General features: G+C 35.6%; 1 protein-coding gene across 2 annotated transcripts in view; it reads right to left on the bottom strand.

Moving 5' to 3' along the window:
• The window catches only part of LOC134839065 (uncharacterized), a 53481-nt gene extending 31737 nt beyond the window's left edge, over positions 1 to 21744 (bottom strand). For both annotated transcript variants that reach the window (XM_063854475.1, XM_063854476.1), the window contains exons 1-2: positions 21376 to 21744; positions 14791 to 14908 (exon numbers count right to left, since the gene is read on the bottom strand). In XM_063854475.1, coding sequence (XP_063710545.1) covers positions 14791 to 14908; positions 21376 to 21542 — 285 coding nt within the window. In that variant the 5' untranslated portion in view covers positions 21543 to 21744. The remainder of the gene's footprint in view (positions 1 to 14790; positions 14909 to 21375) is intronic.
• Positions 21745 to 22362: the final 618 nt, after the last annotated feature.

Here is a 22362-nt window from a genome sequence, read left to right as displayed (position 1 = left end):
AAGTTGATGTTCCAAATAGATCAACTTCGTAGTGGTTATTTTGGCAATCTAAATAAAGTGGGAAGTGTTATAGATTATTTTGAGTGATTGCATTAATGTGGGGTATGGGGTGAGAAGGTAATATTTATCTTCATCAGGGTTCAGTTGTACTACATTGTGGCTATTTTCTGATCCACATGGGACTGCGGTATCCCAGAAATAGGTTCGTCTTGAAAGTGTGTCAACGAAATGTACTTTATTCTTATAAAAGATAGGTATTCTTTTATAGCATCGTTTATCTTCAAAAACATATAGTGGTGATACTTTTTTGGTACAGGTATAAAACCATAAAATGTTTCCTTCATAGTCTAAAAAATTTGATCTATTTCCTGATAGTAAATATCCTGCGTAGGGTATTTTTAATACTGCTAGTGCAAGTGATTGTAGGATTTGTGTCCTTTCTAATTCGCATAGTTGGTGAAGTGTTTCTAATTCAGAGAGTGACATTTCTTGAAAAATGCGGCTAATTGTGTAGTCTAATTTCATATCTAGGTGAATATCATGGTGGATATTACCAAATATATAGTATTCATTAGTGATAGTTCTTGTAAACGTGTGCTTCTAGTGTCATGGGGCTTGAGATGTCCACCAGGTTGACCTTTACTTTTTTGAAAATTAACTGGTATATATGATGTTCCTTCGTTTATGGGATGACCTGTGGCGTATGGGTCGATTTTTACTTTTCCAGTGGTCATGTCGAATCCTTTTTCGTATTCAACTAATATTTCGGAGTATTGTGTTTTGTGAAGTGGGTTTCTGTATTTACATGCAAGTTCTGTTTCTTGATATATCTGAAAACGTGTCAATTTATTTTCTATATTGTGTATATTTCTAAAATTAGAACTTTGTTTTTGGTGATGGGTTTACTTGTTCATATGGGATTGGCTGTATAAAATATTTTTCGTGAAATTTTATCATACGAGCGTGTATTTTTGCTACTGGAAATGTTGTACATGTGTCTTCGGGGAACCAAACAATTGTTGCTTGTGTTCGTGTTGTAGGGTCACAATAGCCTTGGTCGTTTTTACAAGGTAATCTAATTCCTTGATAGATCATTGTGTTGTCTGATAAATCGCGTGTGAGTTGTATTTTTTCGAGTTGTATTTTCCAATCGAAAAACATTTTTTCTTGGTATCCTTTATTTTTTGTGTCTGCTTTGCAGTTTGATGGGTTATTTATACCAATATGTGGTATCCAGTGTTTATCATGTGTGTCATAAGTTAATCTTCCGTGTGCGCCGTTGTATGGGTATTTTTCATCTAATTTTATCTGTCCTTGATATTTTTCAAGTTCTGCTTGATGTACAGAATCTGAAAAAACTTGGAAATTTACTAACTTTCTATCTGTGTTTTTATTTCTTGTGATATTTAGTCTGAGTAACTCGTTTTTACAATCTTCGGGGTTGAGATGTAAAAGTCGTTCGATATTGCTCTGGTAGAATGATTCGTGGTCAAGTCGGTTTTTATTTCCATTTGAAACTTGTGAACAATGTACTTTCTTTTCAGAAAATGTTGCTGTGAATTTATATCCTATAACTGTTGTTGCTCGGGCTTTTGAATAAAGTGTCGCTATGACATTTGTAGTTTCTATAGCTTGTGGTTCTGTTTCGCATTGTGATACTTGATTTATTGCATATTTGTGTAGTGTTATTTGTTCATTTTCTTCACAATCGTTATGTGTTTCTAATAAATCTTGGGGTCCTGTGCGGGGGGAAGGGTTTATGTTTTCATTGGAGGTTACTAGAAAATGGAGTTGGAGAAAAATTAAAATTTTTAGAATATACATGTGTATGACAATCCTGAGTATGGGTTATAAAATGTGATGTAACCAATTGTCTTTTTGGTATATCTGTCGTATTTGTATATCACTTCAGTTGTTATAAATGGTGGTGGTAGTGATTGAGCTGTTATATTTGGCGGGTTTAACGGGTAGGGATGTTGAGTAATGTTGTTTAGTTATACCGTTATTTCACATTTTAATTGTAGACTATTTTGTTGGAGTATTTGGATGTTATGATTACGAATGTCTTCGTGGATGTCTTGTCTATATTGTAGTCTATTTAGTGCCCAGTTGTGGAGTCGGTTACTTTCTGGGTGTTGTCCAAATAATGGTGGAGGTGCTGTGAATGTATTCCAGTCTAGTCTTAAAGGAATATTTGTTGATGATTGTTCTCGATATCTAGCGTCGAGGTTATTTGGGAAATTTAAGTTAAAAGGCGTTGGTGAAATCTGGCTGATTGATGGTGTTGATGGTAGTGATAATGTTTCTGGTAGTGATGAGGATGTTGATGTATCTGTAGAAATGTCTATTGGGTCCTTGATTAAATTTGGTTCACCTTGTGTGAATGAATGTGTTGTCCAATATGGTAGTCGTGATGTTTGGTTTGGGGGGTTAAAGGGATTTTCACGTATTTGTTCGGATGTTGGTGTTGAACCTAGGTAATCTGAGGGTAGGCTTGAGGTGCTACGTTGTGAAAGAAGCGTAGGGGTTTCTGGTAATATACCGATGGGGTTTTCTGGAGTACTTTGTGATGGGGATTGAGGTATATCAAAATGAACTCGGGGAGTTTGAAAATTTCTGTTTCGTCGAGGATGTATAATTTGTCTATTTATTTCTACTGTATTTTGGTTTTGACTAGGATTTCGTATTCTACTTAATTCTTGTGGTAGTGTTGGGTATAAATTATATGTTGGTTCGCTTAGAGGTGCTTGTCGTTGAACTGGTTCTAGTGGTTCAGATAAGCGAGCGTGTAGTTCTTCAAAGGTATATGGGTTATCTTGAAAGGAAATTCGTGTGGATGTTTGGGGGTTTTGGCTAGTTGAAGATGGTGTTGGGTTATCCTGGGATGATGTCGGTGAAGACTGACTATGTGATTGTTGGTTAGCAATTTTTGATGGTTTTTTATTAATTCTTTTAGTGAAAAAATTTATGTTTATTATAGTATTCTTCTAGAAAAAGAATTAGAAGGATTGTTGCTAGGGCGAATGTGATGACTGCTTTCTTTATACATTTGCATATTGTCAAGATGAGGGATGATAGAAATGTTATAAAAATTATAAATAGTAAAAAAATATCTGTTCTACTAAAAATGGTTCGTATCATTTAGATAAGTTTTGTGAATTGTACCTGTGGATATAGTCAATAGCTTTTGAAAGTTGGAGGTATAGTTCAAATATGGAATAGAAAATTAAAAAAATATTGCAACAAATGATTAAGATTATTACAAAAGATTCAAGGGTATCAAAAAGAAATATTATTAAAAGTTTAAATATCGTTAAAAAATTTATGAAAATGTTGAGTATTAAGTTGACTGATTGAGAGAAGAGCATTGAAGAAATGGCTTCTTGATCGAATATTTTTTGTTGTTTGGGGCAATTTTCAAGTGTGGTTGAATTATTTATTGGTTTTTTGACAAGTGGGTTGAGTTTTGTGAAAAATTGTTGGGGGCAAATTTTATGGTGATCGGGAGGTCTTCTTTTTCTTTATTTTTATTTGTCAAATGATCTGGGGTATTGTGAGATTTTTATACTTTAGGCTAATTAAAATGGTCGTTCTTCTACTTTAGGCTAATTTAACAGATTTGTTTTGGGGGTATTTGAGGTCTGAGTTGGGGAAATATTGTTGATCTTTGGGTTATTAGATAAGGGAGGGTTATGATATTATGGGTATATTTATTTTAGTTGTCAAGTTGGAGTGGTTTGCTTATTTTTGACCTGGAGGTCGCAAAGTTATAGTTAGAGATATGCCTGGAGTTTTATATCATTCGTCTAGTTGATCTGTGTTATAGTTAGAAAAGGTGACGGATTGGATGAATCCTATTGGCTAACTATGAACTAGAATCGCTGCGTGTTTGTCAGCATGTTATTTTGAAAAATGAAAGTTCAAAATAATTCAGAGGTGCAAAGATTATTAAATATGAAATTAAAGCTGTTTTTGAAATTCGACTTTCTTTAATATTTTAGATTGTGGGATGAATGTTTTATAGTTTTTACTTGGTTGATTTTTAAGTCGTGATGACTCTCTATGTTCTGATTTGTCGATTTGTTCTTGGGGTATTATTTTTTCTGTCATTTTTCTATTTTTTCTTTCTTTTTGAGGTATATTTGGATCTAGCTTTTTTGTATTGTTTTTCATTTTAGTTGATTTTTTATTTTAGTTTTCGAGGTGAATGTCGTGTTGTTCCTTTGTTTTATTTTCCGTATGTGGGTTATTTTGAATAACTTTTAAACCTGTGAAAGAATAGAATTGAGTTAGTTCGCGTAGTGCGTATTCTTTTGGGTAATAAGGTAATAGGTTGTTTCGATGTTGAACAATTTCTTTTTGGTCTGAGTCGGTGATTTTATATGTGACATCAGTGGGTTTGGCAATTATTTGGTATGGTCTTTTACGAAGGGGTTGTAATTTTTTAGAAATTCCTTTTTGAGTGTTAAAATTGGGTATTAAAACAAATGTTCCAATTTTTAAATCGGAGGCTGGTGTAAAGCGTGAATTTATTTGTTCATTAATGTTTTGCCTTTGTAACAACTTTTTTGTTACTTTTTGGTAAATTTCATTGTGTCTTTTATCTCTGTTTAAAATCCATTCGGTGTGTGTACCGGAGGCTAATTTAAGAATTTGTGGGTGATGAAATTGATCTTCATCGTGTGTGTGTAAAGGTAGGTTATAACAAATTGAGTCTTTATTCGGTTGGCAATGGCTTTGTGCATTTTTATGAGAGTTTGCTGTAAACATAATTGGTTTGCGTGGCTTTTGGTTAAAAACCATTTCGTATGGTGACATTCCTAGAGTTGTCGTGATTTGTGAATTATATGCTAAGGGAAATAGTTTTACATCTGCTGACCATTCTTGTAGTGAACGGTTCATACCTTCGACTAAGCCGTTTGTCCAAAGTGCGTGAGATGTACGTGGTTTGTGTTTGATGTTATATAAATGACCTAGTGTGATGTTTTCATTATTTATGAATTCTGTACCGTTATCTGTAACTAAAATTTCTGGTAGTCCGAATTTGGCTATCCAGTGTTCATAAAGTGTTGTGTAAGCATAATAAGCGTTACAATGTGGTACTGGGTTAAGTGCTACATAATGTGTGAATGCGTCAACAATTACCATGATGTAGGAGTTTCCTTCGGATGAGGGTGAAATTGGTCCTTTTGTATCAAATGAAATACGATGGTTAAAGTACAAACTTTGTCCTTTAAAATCTTGTTTTTGTGCTATTTGTTTTTGATTTGGATAAGGTTTATTTAGCTGACATACTATACAATCATTGCATAGTACTTTTATCCAAATTGGTGCATTTGGAAAATAAAAGTTTTGTATGAAATTTGAATATGTTTTCTCTGATCCAGAGTGTCCTTTAATGTTTTGTGTATGTGAAATATTAAAAGCTATGAGGATCATACTTAAGGGGAGACAGGGAACTGTAGATTCATTTAATTGGTATTCTAGAAGTTCTGTGTTTTCGTTAATTGTTGTATTATTAAATTTTCGAAAATATCGGAGGAGTTTTTTATTTCCTAAAATCGTTGTATCTGCCTTGACGGGTTTAGTTTTGTATTTGTGCCATGATTTTAGTTGTCTAATTACTGGGTCAAGATTTTGATATTGTTTCAAGGTTGGGATTGTAATTTTTTCTGTTGGAGGGAGAAAAATGTTTTCAATTTCTAATTTAGATAAAGGAATTGTATCAAGTGGGTCATGGAGGTTAAAAACTTGATTTATTGTGTATTTTGAATCGTTTGTTTGTGGTCCTGATAAATTTATTTTATCAGTTAGATTTTCTTTTTCAATTAATGGAAAAGGTCTTTTTTATGTGGATGTTGTTTTACTCTTTTTTGTTGGGTGTTATTTTTTATCCATTGTGAATATGGGATTGGTTTAAAAGTTGATGTTCCAAATAGATCAACTTCGTAGTGGTTGTTTTGGCAATCTAAATAAAGTGGGAAGTGTTGTAGATTATTTATCTGTGATTGTTCAACGTCAGTTTTTACTGCATATTTGCATTCTAGTCGGGGTGATGTTTCGTTTTCTGCAAGGTAAAATTTTATATTTTTGGGTATTTCAACTGTAGTTTTACGTGTAAGTAATTCAGGTGGTGTATTTCGACTTAAAGTGTCTGGTAATGCAAGATTCTTTCCTGCTGTCCAAATTATATGTAAGTTTGGGAATTTCATTAGAATTAATTGAAATCTATAAACTCGGTGATTTGGATTAGATTTTTGTGTAAAGAGAAAATTGATTGGTTTGTGATCTGTGAATAGAACTGTTGGATGTTTTGATCCAAGTATCAGAAATTCATATTCTGTTAGTGTATATATTATGGCTGTACATTCTCTCATTAGAGTTGAGAGTCTTAGCTCTGCTTGAGTGAATAATCGAGAATTTGCTGATATAAGATTCATTTTGTTTGTTCCATTGTGTGATTGTAGTTATGCTGCGCCGATGCCAAAATTCGAAGCATCGCACATTGCATAGAATGGTTGATTTGGATCTGGGATTGTATTCGAAATTTGTTCAGTTAAGAGTTTTTTAATTTCTTCAAATCGTGCTTGATGTTCTGTGTTCCATTCAAAATTATTTTGTTGTCTAAGTATATTATAGAATGGTCTTAGGTTTAACTGCATTTTATAGACATATTTGCTTAAAAAATTTAACATTCCAAGGAATTCCTGGATTTACTTTTTGTTTGTTGGTGGTTGGAGCTTCTGAATAGCATCAATGCGTAATTTTAATGGAGTGATTGTTTTTCTTTCTATATTATGTCCTAAGAATTTAACTCGTGTTAAAAAGAAGTGTGATTTATCGGGGGCGGCCTTCAGATTTTCGTTCTGAAGTATTTTGTGATAGTGTTCTAAAACATTGAACATTTCTTCTTTTGTCTGTGATTGCATAAAAACATCGTCTAAATAGGTGATTGCGTTTTTCTTGAGTATTAGTGGTCTAAAAATTTTGCTCATAAAAGCTGAAAATGCTGCTGGTCCTATGGATATTCCATAGAATAGGCGGTTGAATTCATATTGCTGATTTCCAATAACAAATTGTGTTAAGCGTCGCGATTGTTCATCTAGTGGCATTTGATTGTATGCACTATTCATATCTGCGGTTGTAAAGTATTTTCCGTTTATTTTTGTTAAAATAACTTGTATTGGTTCAATAGGCCAATTGCATTTTGATTCGTCTATTAGTGAATTAAGATATCTAGCGTCTAGAATTATTTTTAATGATTCTCCTTTTGCTAGGATGATAACAGGGTTGATAAATGTGTTACCTTTTGGTTGTTCTTCTTTGTTTACCGGTGATATAATTTTGTATTGTTCTAAAATATCGAGTAATCTGTTCACTTTATCGTGTAAATGAAATGGTACTTTACTTGCTCTTTGTTTTTTGAAAACTGCGTCAGGTTTTAATGGGAGATGTAGTGATGAACTGATTTTGCCAACATCAAATTTAGATGTTGCATAGACTGATGAATATTTTATTAGCTGTTTGGCTAACTTATCAAATTCGTCTTGTGTTATTTGTGAATGCTGGAAGTTAAACATTGTTAAAAATTTCTGTTGATTCTCTGTATAGCTATTTATGTTGAATGTGGGTTTGAAATATGGGGTTTTTGTGAAATAATCTGTATTTCTTTTTTCATTACTTATTATATTATTTATGGATAATTCTTCATTAAGAATTGTGGATTGACAAATATCTAATAATTGGAGTATATTATTTACGCGGTATGCTTTTTCGTGTATTGGTGATATCGTAGCGTTGGTTTCGCAATAGCCTAAAAGTCCTATGGTAATGTTACTTGATAGGGTGTATTGTTGTATACATGTAAAGAAATAATATCTGAATTCGAGTTTTTCAAATATTTTATGGATGAAATTGTGATTTTGAAAAACTTATGGATAGGTTTGAATTCAAAATCTGACATATAGAGTTGTTGTTTATTTTGTTTTTTTATCATATTGGTGAACTTGTTTTATTGAAAAATTATATATGTTTCCTGATAGTGGTTTCAGGTGTTTTCTTTGTTGGTTATATATCGGATAAAATTTTGAAAAGAATGGTGGTTGTTTATTTAATCTTTGAAAAAATGTTAGGGATGTGTCTTTTGTTTTTGTGTATTTATCTTTGATTAGTATTTTACTATTCAAAATGTTGATTGTTGGTATATATTTAGAGATGAATGGTATTCCAATGATATTGTGCTTAATATCAGTGATATGGAATATTTGTTTAAATGGTTTATTTAAAATTTTATTTTGCTCTATTGTTCTTGTGGGGAGAAGAAATAATTGAATTTTTCCATAGTTTACCAATGTTGATCCTTGTGCTGTTGCTAGTTTACTGGAGGTTTCAAGAGGTGTTAGTTTTGGGTGTAATGATTTTATCTCATTCCATGTGAGAATGTTTATTATGTTTGATTCTGCTCCTGAATCAATTAAAAAATCAATTTCAAGATCTGGTGGTTGAAATTCTTTGTTTCTTGGACTTTCTAAAAGAAATGGTATTGTCCAAATTTTTTCTTTGGGTTGTTCTTTTTGTATATTTTGATAGATGTGATTTGTATTCAAGCATTTTGTTTTGTCATTTTCATTGGATTGATTTGTAGTGTTGATTTCGTTAGTTTCTTGTGCCGTTTGTGTGGAATGGATAGGTTCAATATAATAATTGTGAAGGAGTTCTAATTGATTTTCATATATATGTGATGAAAAAGGTTGTTCATATATAATAGGTTCGTAGTCATTTTCGACTGCTATCATATTGATGGAGATAGTGTTTTCTGTATCACTTTCTGAATCTGATGATTCACAGTTTATTTGATTTAGTTGTAGTTCGTTATTTCCTGTGTCATCAATACCTGGGGGGTCTGATGTTGTTTCTGGATTTGATTGTACTTGATTAATATTTCTTTGATGTTTAGGTGTACTACTTCTGTGGCGATTATTAGAATTATTTTAATGGTTATTATTTCTGTGTGGTGATTGGGAATAATTTCTATAACGATTATTATAACTTGAATGTCGATTTTGTGAATTATTTCGTGATTTGTTTTGATAATTATTGTTTGGTCTGTTATAGTTTGATCTATTATATGAGTTATTCCTTGATCAATTGTTCGAGTAATTCTGATTTCGGTTGTTTGAATAACTTCTATTTCGATTATTGGAGTAGTTTCTATTTCTATTGTATGATGAGTTTCGTGATTGATTGTTTGGATAGTATTTATTTCTTGATTGGGAATTAGATCTAGAAACAAATTGTGTTGTATTTGAATTTGATCTGGAATAGTTATTTCGACTATTTGGTCTATTGTAATGATTTTGTGACGAGTTTTGTGTATTTCTTCGTTCTGGTGATCTTCCTCTATGACTTGAGTTATATGGTGATTGAGTTCTCGTGTAATTGGTATTGTTCGGAAGTGGTTTTCCTGAACTGTTGTTGCTGTATACATTTTTGTTCGGTAGATTTTGATCTTTCTTCATGTACTGATAGAATGATTTATTTGGTTCTTTATATTTTTGAGGTTTGTTTTGATTGTCCTGTTGTTTTTGTCTAAATTCAGAAATACTATGTCCGTATCGTCGGCAATAATTACACCATTTTTTGAAAGATGGTTTGCCTTTAAAATTTGGGTGTTTTTCATAAATATTGAGTATTTCAGTGATTTTTTTCAACGAGGTCTGTTTCTGAATCCTGTATATTGTTGATATTTGTGGTATTTGTTTCGATTCGGTTAACATATTGTAATTTTTGATTTTCTGTTCCTTCAAGTTTCATTGTGATTTCCGCTTGCTCTAGTTTGTCTACTAGTTTTCGAAAATCTAAATCGGGCTCTCGAATTGAGGAGGGATGTGATGCTCTCTTTTTTATTGCTATTTTCCTTAATTGAGGTGTTAAGGTCATCATTAAGATTTCTGTCATCTTTGTGTTTTTATAGTCGTGTGTATTTAATGAATATGCTTTTCGAACTAGTGTTTCGATACGTACTGCTAATTGTTTAATGGTTTCATTTGGTAATCTGCGAATTTCATTACATAAAACTCTTTGTTGTTGTTTGTTTCTTTCGGAGTCAAACAATTTTGAAAATTCTTGTGTAAATCTCTTCCAATTTGATTTTATTTCTATAGGCAATACTGAAAACCATTTTTGGGCTGCGCCGTATAAGGTTGTCTGTATCAACGCTGTGCGTCGATGTATCCAGTTTTGATGTAGTGGCGTATTAATTGGTTCAGGTCCTATATTTAAAATTAAATTTGCTGTTACTGCATTTAAATAATCTTCTACAGAATATTCAGGGTCTGTTCCTGTGAATACCATTAATGTTTGTTTGATGTTATTGATGATCCACCCATAAGGTATGGATTCATTGTCATTTGTAATGATTCTGCTGCATTTGGCATTTGTGAAAAATTTGAAAGTTGATTGTTTGTTATTTCGTGTTGTTGAAGGTAATATGGGAGTGGTATTTCATTTTACATTTGTGTTGGTTGATACGAGTGTGTATCCATTGGGTTTTGTGGTTGAATTGGTTGAAAAAATTGTGTATTAATTGGGTTTTGCTTTTGCATTGGTTGTTGATTTTGTGTATCTGTTGGGTGTGGAGAAAAAATTCTATGATTTGTATGTGGTTTCTGTATTCTTTGTCCATGATATTTTTGATTGTATGGTGCAAATATATCTGGTTGTAAATAATCATCATCAGAGGATAGATAATCCGTTTGATGAGGTGCTTGTTTTTTATTTTTATTCTGTTGAAAGAATGGGTAATTTTCACTACGATCCTGTGGAGGATGTGAATTAGTTTAAAAATTTACTGAGTTGCTTATTGTTATTGGATTATCCCAGTATTGAGATCTTATCTGATTATTATTTTTTTTTCGTGGGGGATAGTTTGTTTTTGATGAATGCGTGTAATTATAATTGTGTTCCGCAAAATTGTTTCTTGTGAATGTTCTGCGTGTTTTTGACGGTATTGTCGTGGGTCTATATGTTTGATAATCCATTTGTGAATATTTTGGAGCAACCGAAGGTTTAACGGTTGACTGTAAGGTTACCTGTGCTAGTGAAGTGTTTGTATTTCTTGGTGTTGTTAAATTTGGACGTATCGGTGAAATACTTTGTTGTGTAGTTGTTGTTGTTTGGACGATTTCTTCATTTATGAAGTGTGATGGTGTCTGAATATCTTGTTGAGTGAGATTCCTAGTTCCATTAAGGTTTTCATTGTGTATGACGGTCGAATTTAAACTGTTATTTCGCGTATCAGGTAAAAATGTATTGTAGTTTAATGGTGTTGCATCAATAGTTAATGGTACTACTCTTACATAATCTCTTGTATAAGATATTGTACTTATTGCTTGACTTGCGATTGATTGTGGGATATTTATAAATGCATAATGAGACCATTCGGGGTCCCAAACGTAGTCTGACTGTTCTGTGATGGCGGTATCATCGTTTGAATTTTGAGGTCTAAAATTTTTTCTAGCCTGTGAAATTAAATCTATATTATGTGTGAAATAATCTATTATAAACCATGCCAAAATTTTTTGTAAGTCATGTTTTGTATGTTGTGAAACATCATCTTTAGTGAATTTTCTTTAATTATATGTAGGAAAGTTGAAAATAGTGTGATTTCATGTCGTACCCTTATATGTTTAGATGTCTCTGTCGGTGAGACATTTGGGATTGGGATTTCGTTTTCTAATATTGAGATATAACTATATATTATGGCAAAAACTTCATTAGTGAATATGGAGTTTGCTCTTTGTGAGTTATGATATTGTATGCTTTTTATATATTCTGAGAATACTTTTGAAAATTCTAAGTCAAGGTCGTCTGTTTGAATTACATATTTGCGGTGATTCGGGTTTGGTGAGGTGAATTCTATGGTGTAGATTCCGTACTGTTGTGTCAAATTACATATATCTTTCAGATAGTGATCAATAATTTGTCTTTTTATTTTTACATCTGGGAACTCTGCTTTACATGGGCTAATTCCGGGTTCAAAGAAATTTAGAAGTAATTTTTTGCAAAGTATATGCTGTCCTCTATCATTGGGTGCATCTACGAGGAAGGGGAAGATATCGTCATCATCTGGACTATCTTCACTTGGAGTGTGTGTTTGGCTCATGTTTTCGTTTAATGACTGTTAATAGGTAATTATCGATGTGTCTAATTGGTTGATTCCAGTTATATAAGTGTACTGGTTTGTGTTTATATTGCTTTTTTATTCTTCTTTTTCCTCTTTTTGATGAATTTGAAGTTGTTTCTGAGTCGGAAAAATATAATTGATCGTGAATGGGGCAATTTTTATCTATAGATTCTTTTAATTTATAAAGTTCGTCTAAATTGCTGGCTTCTGATTCTGAAAATGCGTTTCTATTTTTGGAAAATCTTTTTCGTGTTATTTGTCTTTGTTTGTTTATTATTTTTCTTTTTAGTGTTTGTCGTTTTGTTCTAATATATCCAACTGTTTGTGTATGAGGTGTGATTACAAGATCGTATTTTTTGTTATCTATTTCGCAATTGTGTAAAACGATTGTTTGTTTATTTACTAGATTTTTAAATGACATAAGGTTTAGGATGACGGATGCAAAAAGTTGTTAGATGATTTCTATTTTCTTAAATTGTTAGTCCTTACGATTTTTTTGGTTAGCTTAACCTGGGTCTATTTGTTCAGGGTTGGAGAGAAAAGTATATCAATTCCGAAGAATGATTTTTTACTTTCTCGTGGCTAGTATAAGCTAAGGTGTTAACTTACTTAATCTTACTTAGGGGTAGTGATTGTGTTCAAGGGTTGGAGAATAGTAAATCGATCCACAAGGTTCAGGTATAATTAGAACGCGAGTAGTTCGTTAGATACTATTTTAAACTTACTAAGTCTAAGATTTATCCTGGGTCTTGATAAGAGGAGGGTTCAAGTGAAGGATGAATAACCGAAGTTCTTCACTGTTTATCCTAATTTGAATGGTTAGTTTTGTTGAAAAATTTATATTAGTCTTGGGTTTTTTGAAAGGGTTGGATAGTGAATCGACGTTTGAGGTCGTTAGACACTAACTAAGTGGGTGGGGGAGAACAAAATTGTTCTTTTCGATCCAAGGATAGGCCTTGATGATCAAGTTTTAAAATTTAATTAAATAGAAAATGAATTAAGATCCAAGGATAAGCCTTGATGATCTGATTTTTAAAATTAAGTGATTTTAAGTTTAAAATGGTTTAAATTTGTTTAAGGAAAAAATTTAGTGTTTTAATGATATTAGTGAGCTTATGATTGCTGTTATGTTTAGGTGATGAAGCTGGGACAACTGATGATTTTATGATTACTAACAATTTATTGTCATGCTATTAGTTTTTGTTTTGATTTTCAATAAATATTTTCCAAACATGTTTTATATAATACTGCAGAATTTAGAAAAACGATCTGAGATCTTTTTATCAATCGTTATTGTATATTTATAATTTTGTTTAGCGCCTGAGATGATTATGAGGAATGACTTCAAGATTTTATGTTTGTGAATGAAAATCTAAATTCATTGCTAATGAAATTCTAAATATAAAAGTTTGTGTTGGCTTTTGCCGTACTATCATATAACTATTTGGTAAGTTTCTACTTTGTCGTATGTCGTCTCTGGTTCGAGGTCTTCTTGCAATTCCGGGTAGTTCTGTTGTCGTTCGGAATATTGGCTCTGATCTATTGAGTCGTAGAGACATTTCGATTAAATTATCGTCGTATAACATTTTGAAAATGTTTTGTCTAAATTCTAATCTATTTTTGGTTAATTCTAAGCTATTAAGGTCTTGTTCGAGACTTATGGTCGCACCAGATGAGTTAGAACCGATGTGGTTAACTCATAGAGTAATTTCGGATAGGGTACACCGTCTGCTCGTCACGCTATCTTATTTTCGGCCGGATAGATTCGCGCAACTTCTTAGTCTAATACCGATCCTAATCTTACTCTTATACTATCTAGTCTCAGGTTGTTTAACTAGTCTCTGCTAGGCTCAATAGATCTAGGGTATACTGGTTTATTGCGACTGCTGAAGTTCTCTTGGAGAGGCAACTAATTTCTAAGTTAAATTCAAATCTCTCTGGTGCTGAAATTACAAGTAATTTCAGCACTTACAAATAAGTGGGTTGTTAGTTAGATGGATCATGATTGGTAAATATTAAATACTTTACAGTGGTAAAATATCTAATTTATCCAATCATAAAATGTAGTTTAGATCAGGTTCCAATATGACAATGTTATATAAACTTTTCAAATTTTCAGAATTTCAGAAAAAATCAAAGGGGGTACTGAAAAAGAGCCAATTTATTTTATGGTGCAATGCTGGGTTTTAAAAGGTTAGAAGTATGGAGACCAAATATGTTTTCGAAAAAATTTGCAGCGCGTACACGAAAAAGTGGCTCTTTTTCCTTTTCCCCCCACCTGCTAATTTTAATATTTGAAATTACTAATCACTTTGTCCGATTGTCATGAAAATTGACATGCAGACTAATTCGGCCATGACAAACATATTTGGTCTTCATAATTAACCTCGTAAAACCCTTCGTTAGACCATAAAATTCATGTTTGAGTGAGGTGGGGGGGGAAGGAAAAAGAGCCGAAAAAGTGTTTTGTACCAGCGAATTAAGTCAATTAGAAATCAAAAATCATTTGAAATGTTAGCTTTTTTACAAGCACCGTCATCTCAGTTTTCAGAGATAAATTTATATGTGAGAGGGAGTAGAAAAGAGCAAAAATGTGCTGTTTTTACCTCTGGAGCACAAGCTTGTGCGGCTACGAGTTGATTCTGAATTACACTTCTAAGTTCGTCGTAAACTTCAAACCAGAGTTTTACTGCACCTTTGTAGGTCGCATTTGCTTGGCCCGCGCTGAAAAAAAAACATTTCATCTTCAGCTGATTTGTTTAGCGTCTATATCAAGTACCAGGCAAAAAATTGGGCGTTTTGGCTCTTTTTCAGTTCCATCCTTTAGTTTTTATGGAATATCAATAAACCAAAGTTTACTTTAAATGATTTTTCATGTTATCAACTGCATCAAAACGTGTGTCAGCTTGAACAGGTAAACAAGTAGTTTTTACATTTTTTATATGCAAAATTTAGTAAGAACAACTTTTGAACACCTGTTTTTGTAATTTTAAGAGGGGTTTGGGAAACTGGAAAAGAGCCGGCGTTTCATTACAGTTTTCTTCCACCAAATAAAAAAATCAATCTTACGGCGTAGCAAAGGAATTTACAAAGGTCAAAATCTCTGCTTTCGATTGGCGTACATATGCGATTTTTTCTACATCGACGGTGTTGAGTAACGGCTGATGTTACCCTGCAAAATTAGGCTGTAAACAACTTGTACTAATACTGCCTCTTGAAAAACATCTGCGCTGTGTCGTATTGAGTAATTTAGTTCATTTCCAAAGCTGTCAATCAATTGTTCACTCTTGGTGCTAGACTAATTGATTAGCAGGTGTTTGTCCTTGGATCTGTCTGTCACCCTTGGATATTGTTTCTAACCACTCTTGATGCTAACTTTGCAAGATTAAGTTACTGTATATTTATCTCGGAATTAACAATTGCTCGACGATCGTTTTATCTTCTCGACATGGCGCAGTCAGCAGGATTAGGTGGGGGAAAGAATCCACTGGGCATCACGGGATTTTGGCCAGCAAAATGCACGGAACCGCCAATGATGTGGGAATTCTGGATCAACAGATTCCAATGGGGAATGGTCGCCAAACACTCGCTAAATCCAATGAATTTTTATTTCGCCGCGAATCTCACAGTGGACAAAAACACCTGAGGAAGTGTACCGGATCGCTCTCTCGTACGAAAGGGGCAGCAAGTATGCATCCTCATACGTTGCCACGGGACCAGCGGGGACCCCTGGATCATCATCATCAGGAGGAATCCAAATAAAATCGGAACCAGTTGGAATAATCCGGGGAGGTTACCGGAACAACCGTTCAAGGGGCCGGGGCTCTTACCAAGGCCGATGATCGTATCGAGGAAGGAATCCCCTAAATAACAACAAATGTTATAATTGCGATCAGCAAAATTTCACCAGGGAACATTTGGACAGATGCCCAGCAAAAGGGGTTACATGCAATTTTTGCCATAAAATAGGCCACTTCGAAAGAACCTGCAGGGGCAAACGTGGAAACCAACGAGGACAGGGAGCCGTAGGAATGATACGGGAGAATGTGGACGATCATCAACTAGAAAATTCTGCGGACGAAGAAGCATCACAACACGCAAGTTCCATTGGATGGGTCACTAAGAATCCAGTGGTGCACTCGTGGGACTCCAGCAGTTCTGACGGGGACTATATGGTCATGACCATAAAACGGAGAGGAGTGACAGAATTGAAAATTGCTGGGGCACAATTGCCGATAAAAGTCAATGGGAAACCTACTCGCGTGTGGATCGATAGCGGATCCCCAATCTCAATTTTTACAATCGGGGAATTACGGAAAACATTGGGAACATCAGGAGTAAAACTGGACAATCTGACGGAGGAGGATAATGCTTTTCGGGATTATGGAAACAATTCCCTACAGATGATTGGAACAATGGCAGTAACAATCCAATCCAACGGTTGGAAGATCCAGGCAAGGATAAAAGTGATCGGGGGGAACCGACCATCAATAATTGGAAGGGATCTGATGCCCCAACTAGGACTCCAGTTGGTGCAACAACCACCGGGGGACCAAATCATGTCCATTGGAGAAGGCAGTCACGACGCACTGGAACCAGAGGAACCAGAGGGGGAGTTGGATTCGTGGCAAACATACTTCAGTAAGCAGTTTTCAAATCTTTTTAGCAGGGTAGGGAAAATAAGAAACTACAAAGTAGCAGCTGAATTTTTTGAAAACCTCACCCCAGTACAACAGAAAGGGCGTCGAGTCCCGATTTCGTTGCAAGAAAAAGTGGATGCCGAAATTGACAAATTATTGAAACAGGGTCATATCGAAAAATTATCTGAATGCTCGGACAAGTATTTTGTGTCCCCAATAGTAATAACCGTAAAGAAAGACGGATCGGTAAAATTGGCACTAGAGTCGAGGGAACTAAATAAACAAGTGCATAAGAATAAATACCAGATGCCGAATATCGAGGAACTAATGGACACGGTTGGGCAAACGATTAGCGAAAAAAAACAGGGAGACGTATATTTCACAACAATGGATTTAACATACGCTTATGGCCAATTGCCACTAAATGCGGAGACGAGCGTCCAGTGCAATTTTTCGCTAATTGGAGGTCGTTCGACGGGTACATACCGGTTCAAAACCAGATTCTATGGCCTCACTACAATGCCCGCGGAATTCCAACGCGCAATGGATTGTATACTCGCCGAATACCCGCAAGCGCACGCGTTTATCGATGATATTTTGGTCGTAACCAAGGGAACGGCAATAGACCACATAGCAACGGTGGAGAAAATTTTAAAGAAACTGGATCGGGAAAATATGTCTTTAAAATTGACAAAATGTAAATTCGCCCAACGAGAATGCGAATGGCTAGGACATAAAACTAACTCCGACTGGAATTACTCCATTGGTTAGAAAAACATAACCAATAGAAGCGCTGACGCCGCCACAGACTTTGTCGCAATTAAAATCGTTTATGGGGTCGATACATAGCTTGCATAAGTATCTACCGGCATTGGCCGAATCATCGGCACCGCTGCGGCCCCTATTAAGCAAAAATAACGAATACAATTGGACACCTGAATGTCAGAACGCGTTCGAAAATCTGAAGATACAAGTTTCAAACATTGTTGAATTACGGCACTTTGATACCCACAAGGACATTCACATAGTGTGCGATGCAAGCCATAATGGGCTCGGCGCGGTGTTGGAACAGTTGGGACCAGAAGGATGGCGCTCAATTTCGTTCGCGTCGCGATACCTTAACGAGGCGGAAAAGAAATACTCAACAAACGAATTGGAAATGTTGGCAGTTGTGTGGGGGGCTGAATACTTTAGAAATTACATACTGGGCCGAAGTTTTTTGATCGTTACAGATCATAAAGCCCTGATATCCCTTTTGAACGGTAATAACAAGAAAAATAAGACGATGTTTAGTCGTTTAACTCGCTGGTTAGATCGACTAATTCCCTTTGATTTTCAAATTGAGCATAAACCGGGGGCTAAAATTGGCTTGGCGGACTATTTATCGCGGCATCCAAGTAAAGAAGCAACGCCAATTAGTACGTATGATAATATGTTCACGGTGGCAAAGATCAACCTAATTCGCACCGCGCTTGGTTTTAATACATCCAGGGGACCTAATACATCCAAGGGACAAAGTTGTACAGCGAATAGGAAGCTTTCTATAAATAGACTGGAAGTTTCGTCATATAACGATTCGGTAGAGGGCGGCAAAACATGTAAGCGGAAATCAACCAATCAGATGCAACCACGTGGTTTAAGCCGACGGCTAAGCGATATGCGCACTGGATTAGTTGGGGCTATTATTCATTCAGAACACAGTTGTTCAAAATTATCCAAATCCAATCTTCAAAATCAGAATATTCTTACATCCAGCCCTCAAAATTTTAAACCGAACTACAACATGGACCAAAACATGCGCAAATGGCAGAAATTTCTCAAACAGCATCCAAGCCTAAATAATAGTAGCGACGAAATTGAAGAATTGCCCCCAAATGTATCACTAGAAGCCATTACCAAAGAGACAAGATCGATACGCACAAATACAACTCTCTCGTTACCCTCGGAATTCAAAGGAGAAACAGTACCACCAGTGGACCCAAACCTTGTATGTATGTCAATTACCCCGCGAAATTGTAAGATCATTGATAAAACTACTGCATTACCTGACCTGTTTAACTTAAAATTCATAGAATCAAATTATGTATCGGACCCCCAACTGAGCGCTATTCGCGATCTCATTGTTACACAAGACCCGGAAATCCATGAAAAAGTTACTCGAATGAGCCGCTATCACGCTCAATTCGTCAATGATTTCTCAGTGAGGGAAAATGTAGTTTGGATGGACGATAAATTAGCAATCCCAATTAACCTCCAGTCAGCAATCAATAACAGAATACACGCGTACCATCACGGAAAGTCAAATATGTTCGATGCCGCAAAGGACATCTGGTATCCCTACATCTACCGCTCAATAGCCTCCATTGCCGAGGGGTGCCCTGAATGTACTGCAGCCGGTAAGAACTTAAAGACGTTAATAGGTAAAAATCAACTGGGATCTGTACCAGAACCAAAAGAACCGAATGAATCTGTCCAATTAGATTTTTGGGGTCCCATCAATTACTTAAATGAATCCTCTAAATATGTGCTCGTAGCGGTCGACCGGTTCTCTCGTTGGTCATCGGCAATGATCTGTGGAAATAATCGCTCGGACAAAATATTGAAATTCTTGAAGAGTTATATATCAAACCACGGGGTGCCACGGAAAATCCATATCGATCAGGGAACTAATTTCATGTCAAATGCGGTCAAAGCTTTTTGTAATGGGGAAGGCATTGAAATCATTAAATCACCTGTAAACGACCATCGGGCAACCGGGTGTGTCGAGCGTACTATTGGAAGTCTTAAGAATTCAATCCTTACTTTCGCTCACGAAAAAAATCCTGAACCCTTGGAGAAAATGGTCGAACGGGCCCTTGGTGCTCTCAGATTCTCAAAAAACTCAACACTTAGAATTTCGCCTTTTGAAGCTCATCATGGTAGAGAAGCAAACACCGTTTTACGGAATCTTACTAAAAAACCATCGCTGCAGAATCTGGATTGGTCACGGGTAATAAAAACGAAAAATGCTTGTTTAGATAACGCCGATCCTAGTGTGCAAGATATGCCCCATCCAGCCGACACAAACTGGGGTGTACGATCAGATCTCGACTATGACATTAAAAACAGAACCCATGCACGACGCCTTACTGAGGATCAAGCTGGAAATCAAGATGACGAACCGTCGATACGGAAAAGTTCAAATCCCGCAGGACAACCGGGACCATCCGGATCGTTGTTTCAGCGCACTGGAAACAAAAACTTAAAAAGGTATAGACCAGTTCATTCTAATATTAGATCAGAAAGTGCACATACACTGACGTTAGATAATGGAGTTGTGCTTAGGAAATCGGGAGTGGCCACGAAACCCATACCAAAGAAGAAATCAAGAACCGCAGCCAAATCCGTACTACCGGTACCAGTGATCGAAGCGAAAAAACGGGCTACTCAAACAACACTACCACCGCCAACTCCGCGCGAAGTGAAGGAACGATGGACCAAGCGGACTGCGGAAAAGAAACGGGAGAGGACCGGGCGCCGATTCGAAGAAAATTACTCTGAATCGGAGGATAGCGAGGATCTACCGATTATCTCGGTAAAACGTACTCAACAGCAAGCAACGACCACTCCTGAAGCACAAGTAGAACGCTCAGCAACAGCAATACCAGAGGCCGAAGCTGAAACCGACCAGGACACCATTCCGGCACTAGGCGGCGAGTTGGATGCTCCAAATCCAGGGGTGCAAGTAACGGAGAATCCAGGGGTGCAAGACCCAACAAACCCAATAACCACCGGAAAGAAAAAGGGAGCCTCATCCAGGAAAGCTAGGCTGGTCTCTTACAGTAGCCAGGGGGACAGCCAAGACGAGACATCATCCACAACGTCTAGAAGAAGTGGGCGGAAAAGAACGGCGGTCACCAAAATGGGGGGCGTAATGATTGTTTTTATCAATCAGAACAAGGAAGGAAAAAATTGATCGTCGAATCCTAGAAACTTCAAACTTTGTTAAACTGTTCTAACCCAGGGAGAGGGTGAGTCACTACTGGCTTAAAACTCAATCGCTATCACTATCAGTGATCCTTTAGTTATTAACAAAAAGTCGTCATTTTAAAGTCTGAGTTGTATACTGTAACATGAAGCTAGTAATTCTTTTCAACTATCTGCAATCAATCAACCACCTATTTTTCTAACCATCTATTTCAGTCATTAAAGTAAACCTGCGAAATTATTTCTACTTAACTAAAGTTTTCATTATCGAAGGAGAAGTGTCGTATTGAGTAATTTAGTTCATTTCCAAAGCTGTCAATCAATTGTTCACTCTTGGTGCTAGACTAATTGATTAGCAGGTGTTTGTCCTTGGATCTGTCTGTCACCCTTGGATATTGTTTCTAACCACTCTTGATGCTAACTTTGCAAGATTAAGTTACTGTATATTTATCTCGGAATTAACAATTGCTCGACGATCGTTTTATCTTCTCGACAGCTGGTTGACCAAATTAGAACGAGAGCTGGTTGAACAAATTTGGAGGCTGTTACCCCAACTATTACTGCATTCTACTCCATCGTACTCACCCATTCAGCAATCCCTCCATTTCTCGCACAGTTCTGAGTTGGCCCTGGGCTTGATTAGTGTTTTCTCGGAAGAAACGCAGAGCATCCAGAAAAGTCTTCAGCTGCCTCCGGAACAGAAAGTATCTCTTTTCCAGATCACCCAACTGCTCTGCGAATTTCGACGACATCCAAAAAAGTAACCGTAGTCTTATGTTACAAAAACTGTAAAATATAGTATATTGTTTGAATTGTACAATGGTCAAGTAATCGAGATAGATTATAATAGTCAATCAGTTTTGCGACTTAAGCCGGATCTGTTTTCAAATCTCATGTATCCAATTACGTTTTGTACATATATTGTACTGCACGTGCATATTTGATACGATTGTTTTTTGAAGAACGCCGATTTTTGTGACTTGGTTTGTTTGTGAAAAAGCTTTATTTGATTAATGAATGATATGATATTACGCACGCAGCATGAAAAATACCAGTCATTTACGTGTGATTTCCATCTTTCTCGCCGTATAAAATTTTTCTCGCTCTAGTCAATTTTAATCTTCTTGAAAAATCCGATACTCGTCCTTCATTTTTCGACCAACCCGACTAATTTAATTATATCCAACTTTATGGACTCTCGACCACAATCGTAAATGCCACGACTGTGTTTTAGTAGAAGACAAAACATTTTGTTCAAGTGCGACCAGGAAAAACAGTTCAACCAAGAGAGGTTTCTCAAAAAAAGTATTTCGACTGCGTTGAAATATATTTGATCAAGATAGTTTGCTTTTGACTGTGTTTGATTGATGAAAAATGGCAATTTAGAGAGTGAGGGTAGCTTTTCTACCGTTTCCCCACCACGTGTCATTATCTCTGTCATAATTTTTGATTACTTAATCCTTTTTTTAATATTATCAAGTGGCTGCAATACGCAATTACAAAAACGTTTTGTCCTCATAAGCAACTTTGTAAATTCAATTTTTACTCGGTAAAACTGATGCGTTTATCGTA

Source organism: Symsagittifera roscoffensis, chromosome 2 (assembly GCF_963678635.1).
Source record: "Symsagittifera roscoffensis chromosome 2, txSymRosc1.1, whole genome shotgun sequence".
In the NCBI taxonomy this organism is placed as follows: Eukaryota; Metazoa; Xenacoelomorpha; order Acoela; family Convolutidae; genus Symsagittifera; species Symsagittifera roscoffensis.
Note: the sequence above shows the minus strand (reverse complement) of the source record. Positions and strands in the feature narration are given on the sequence as shown.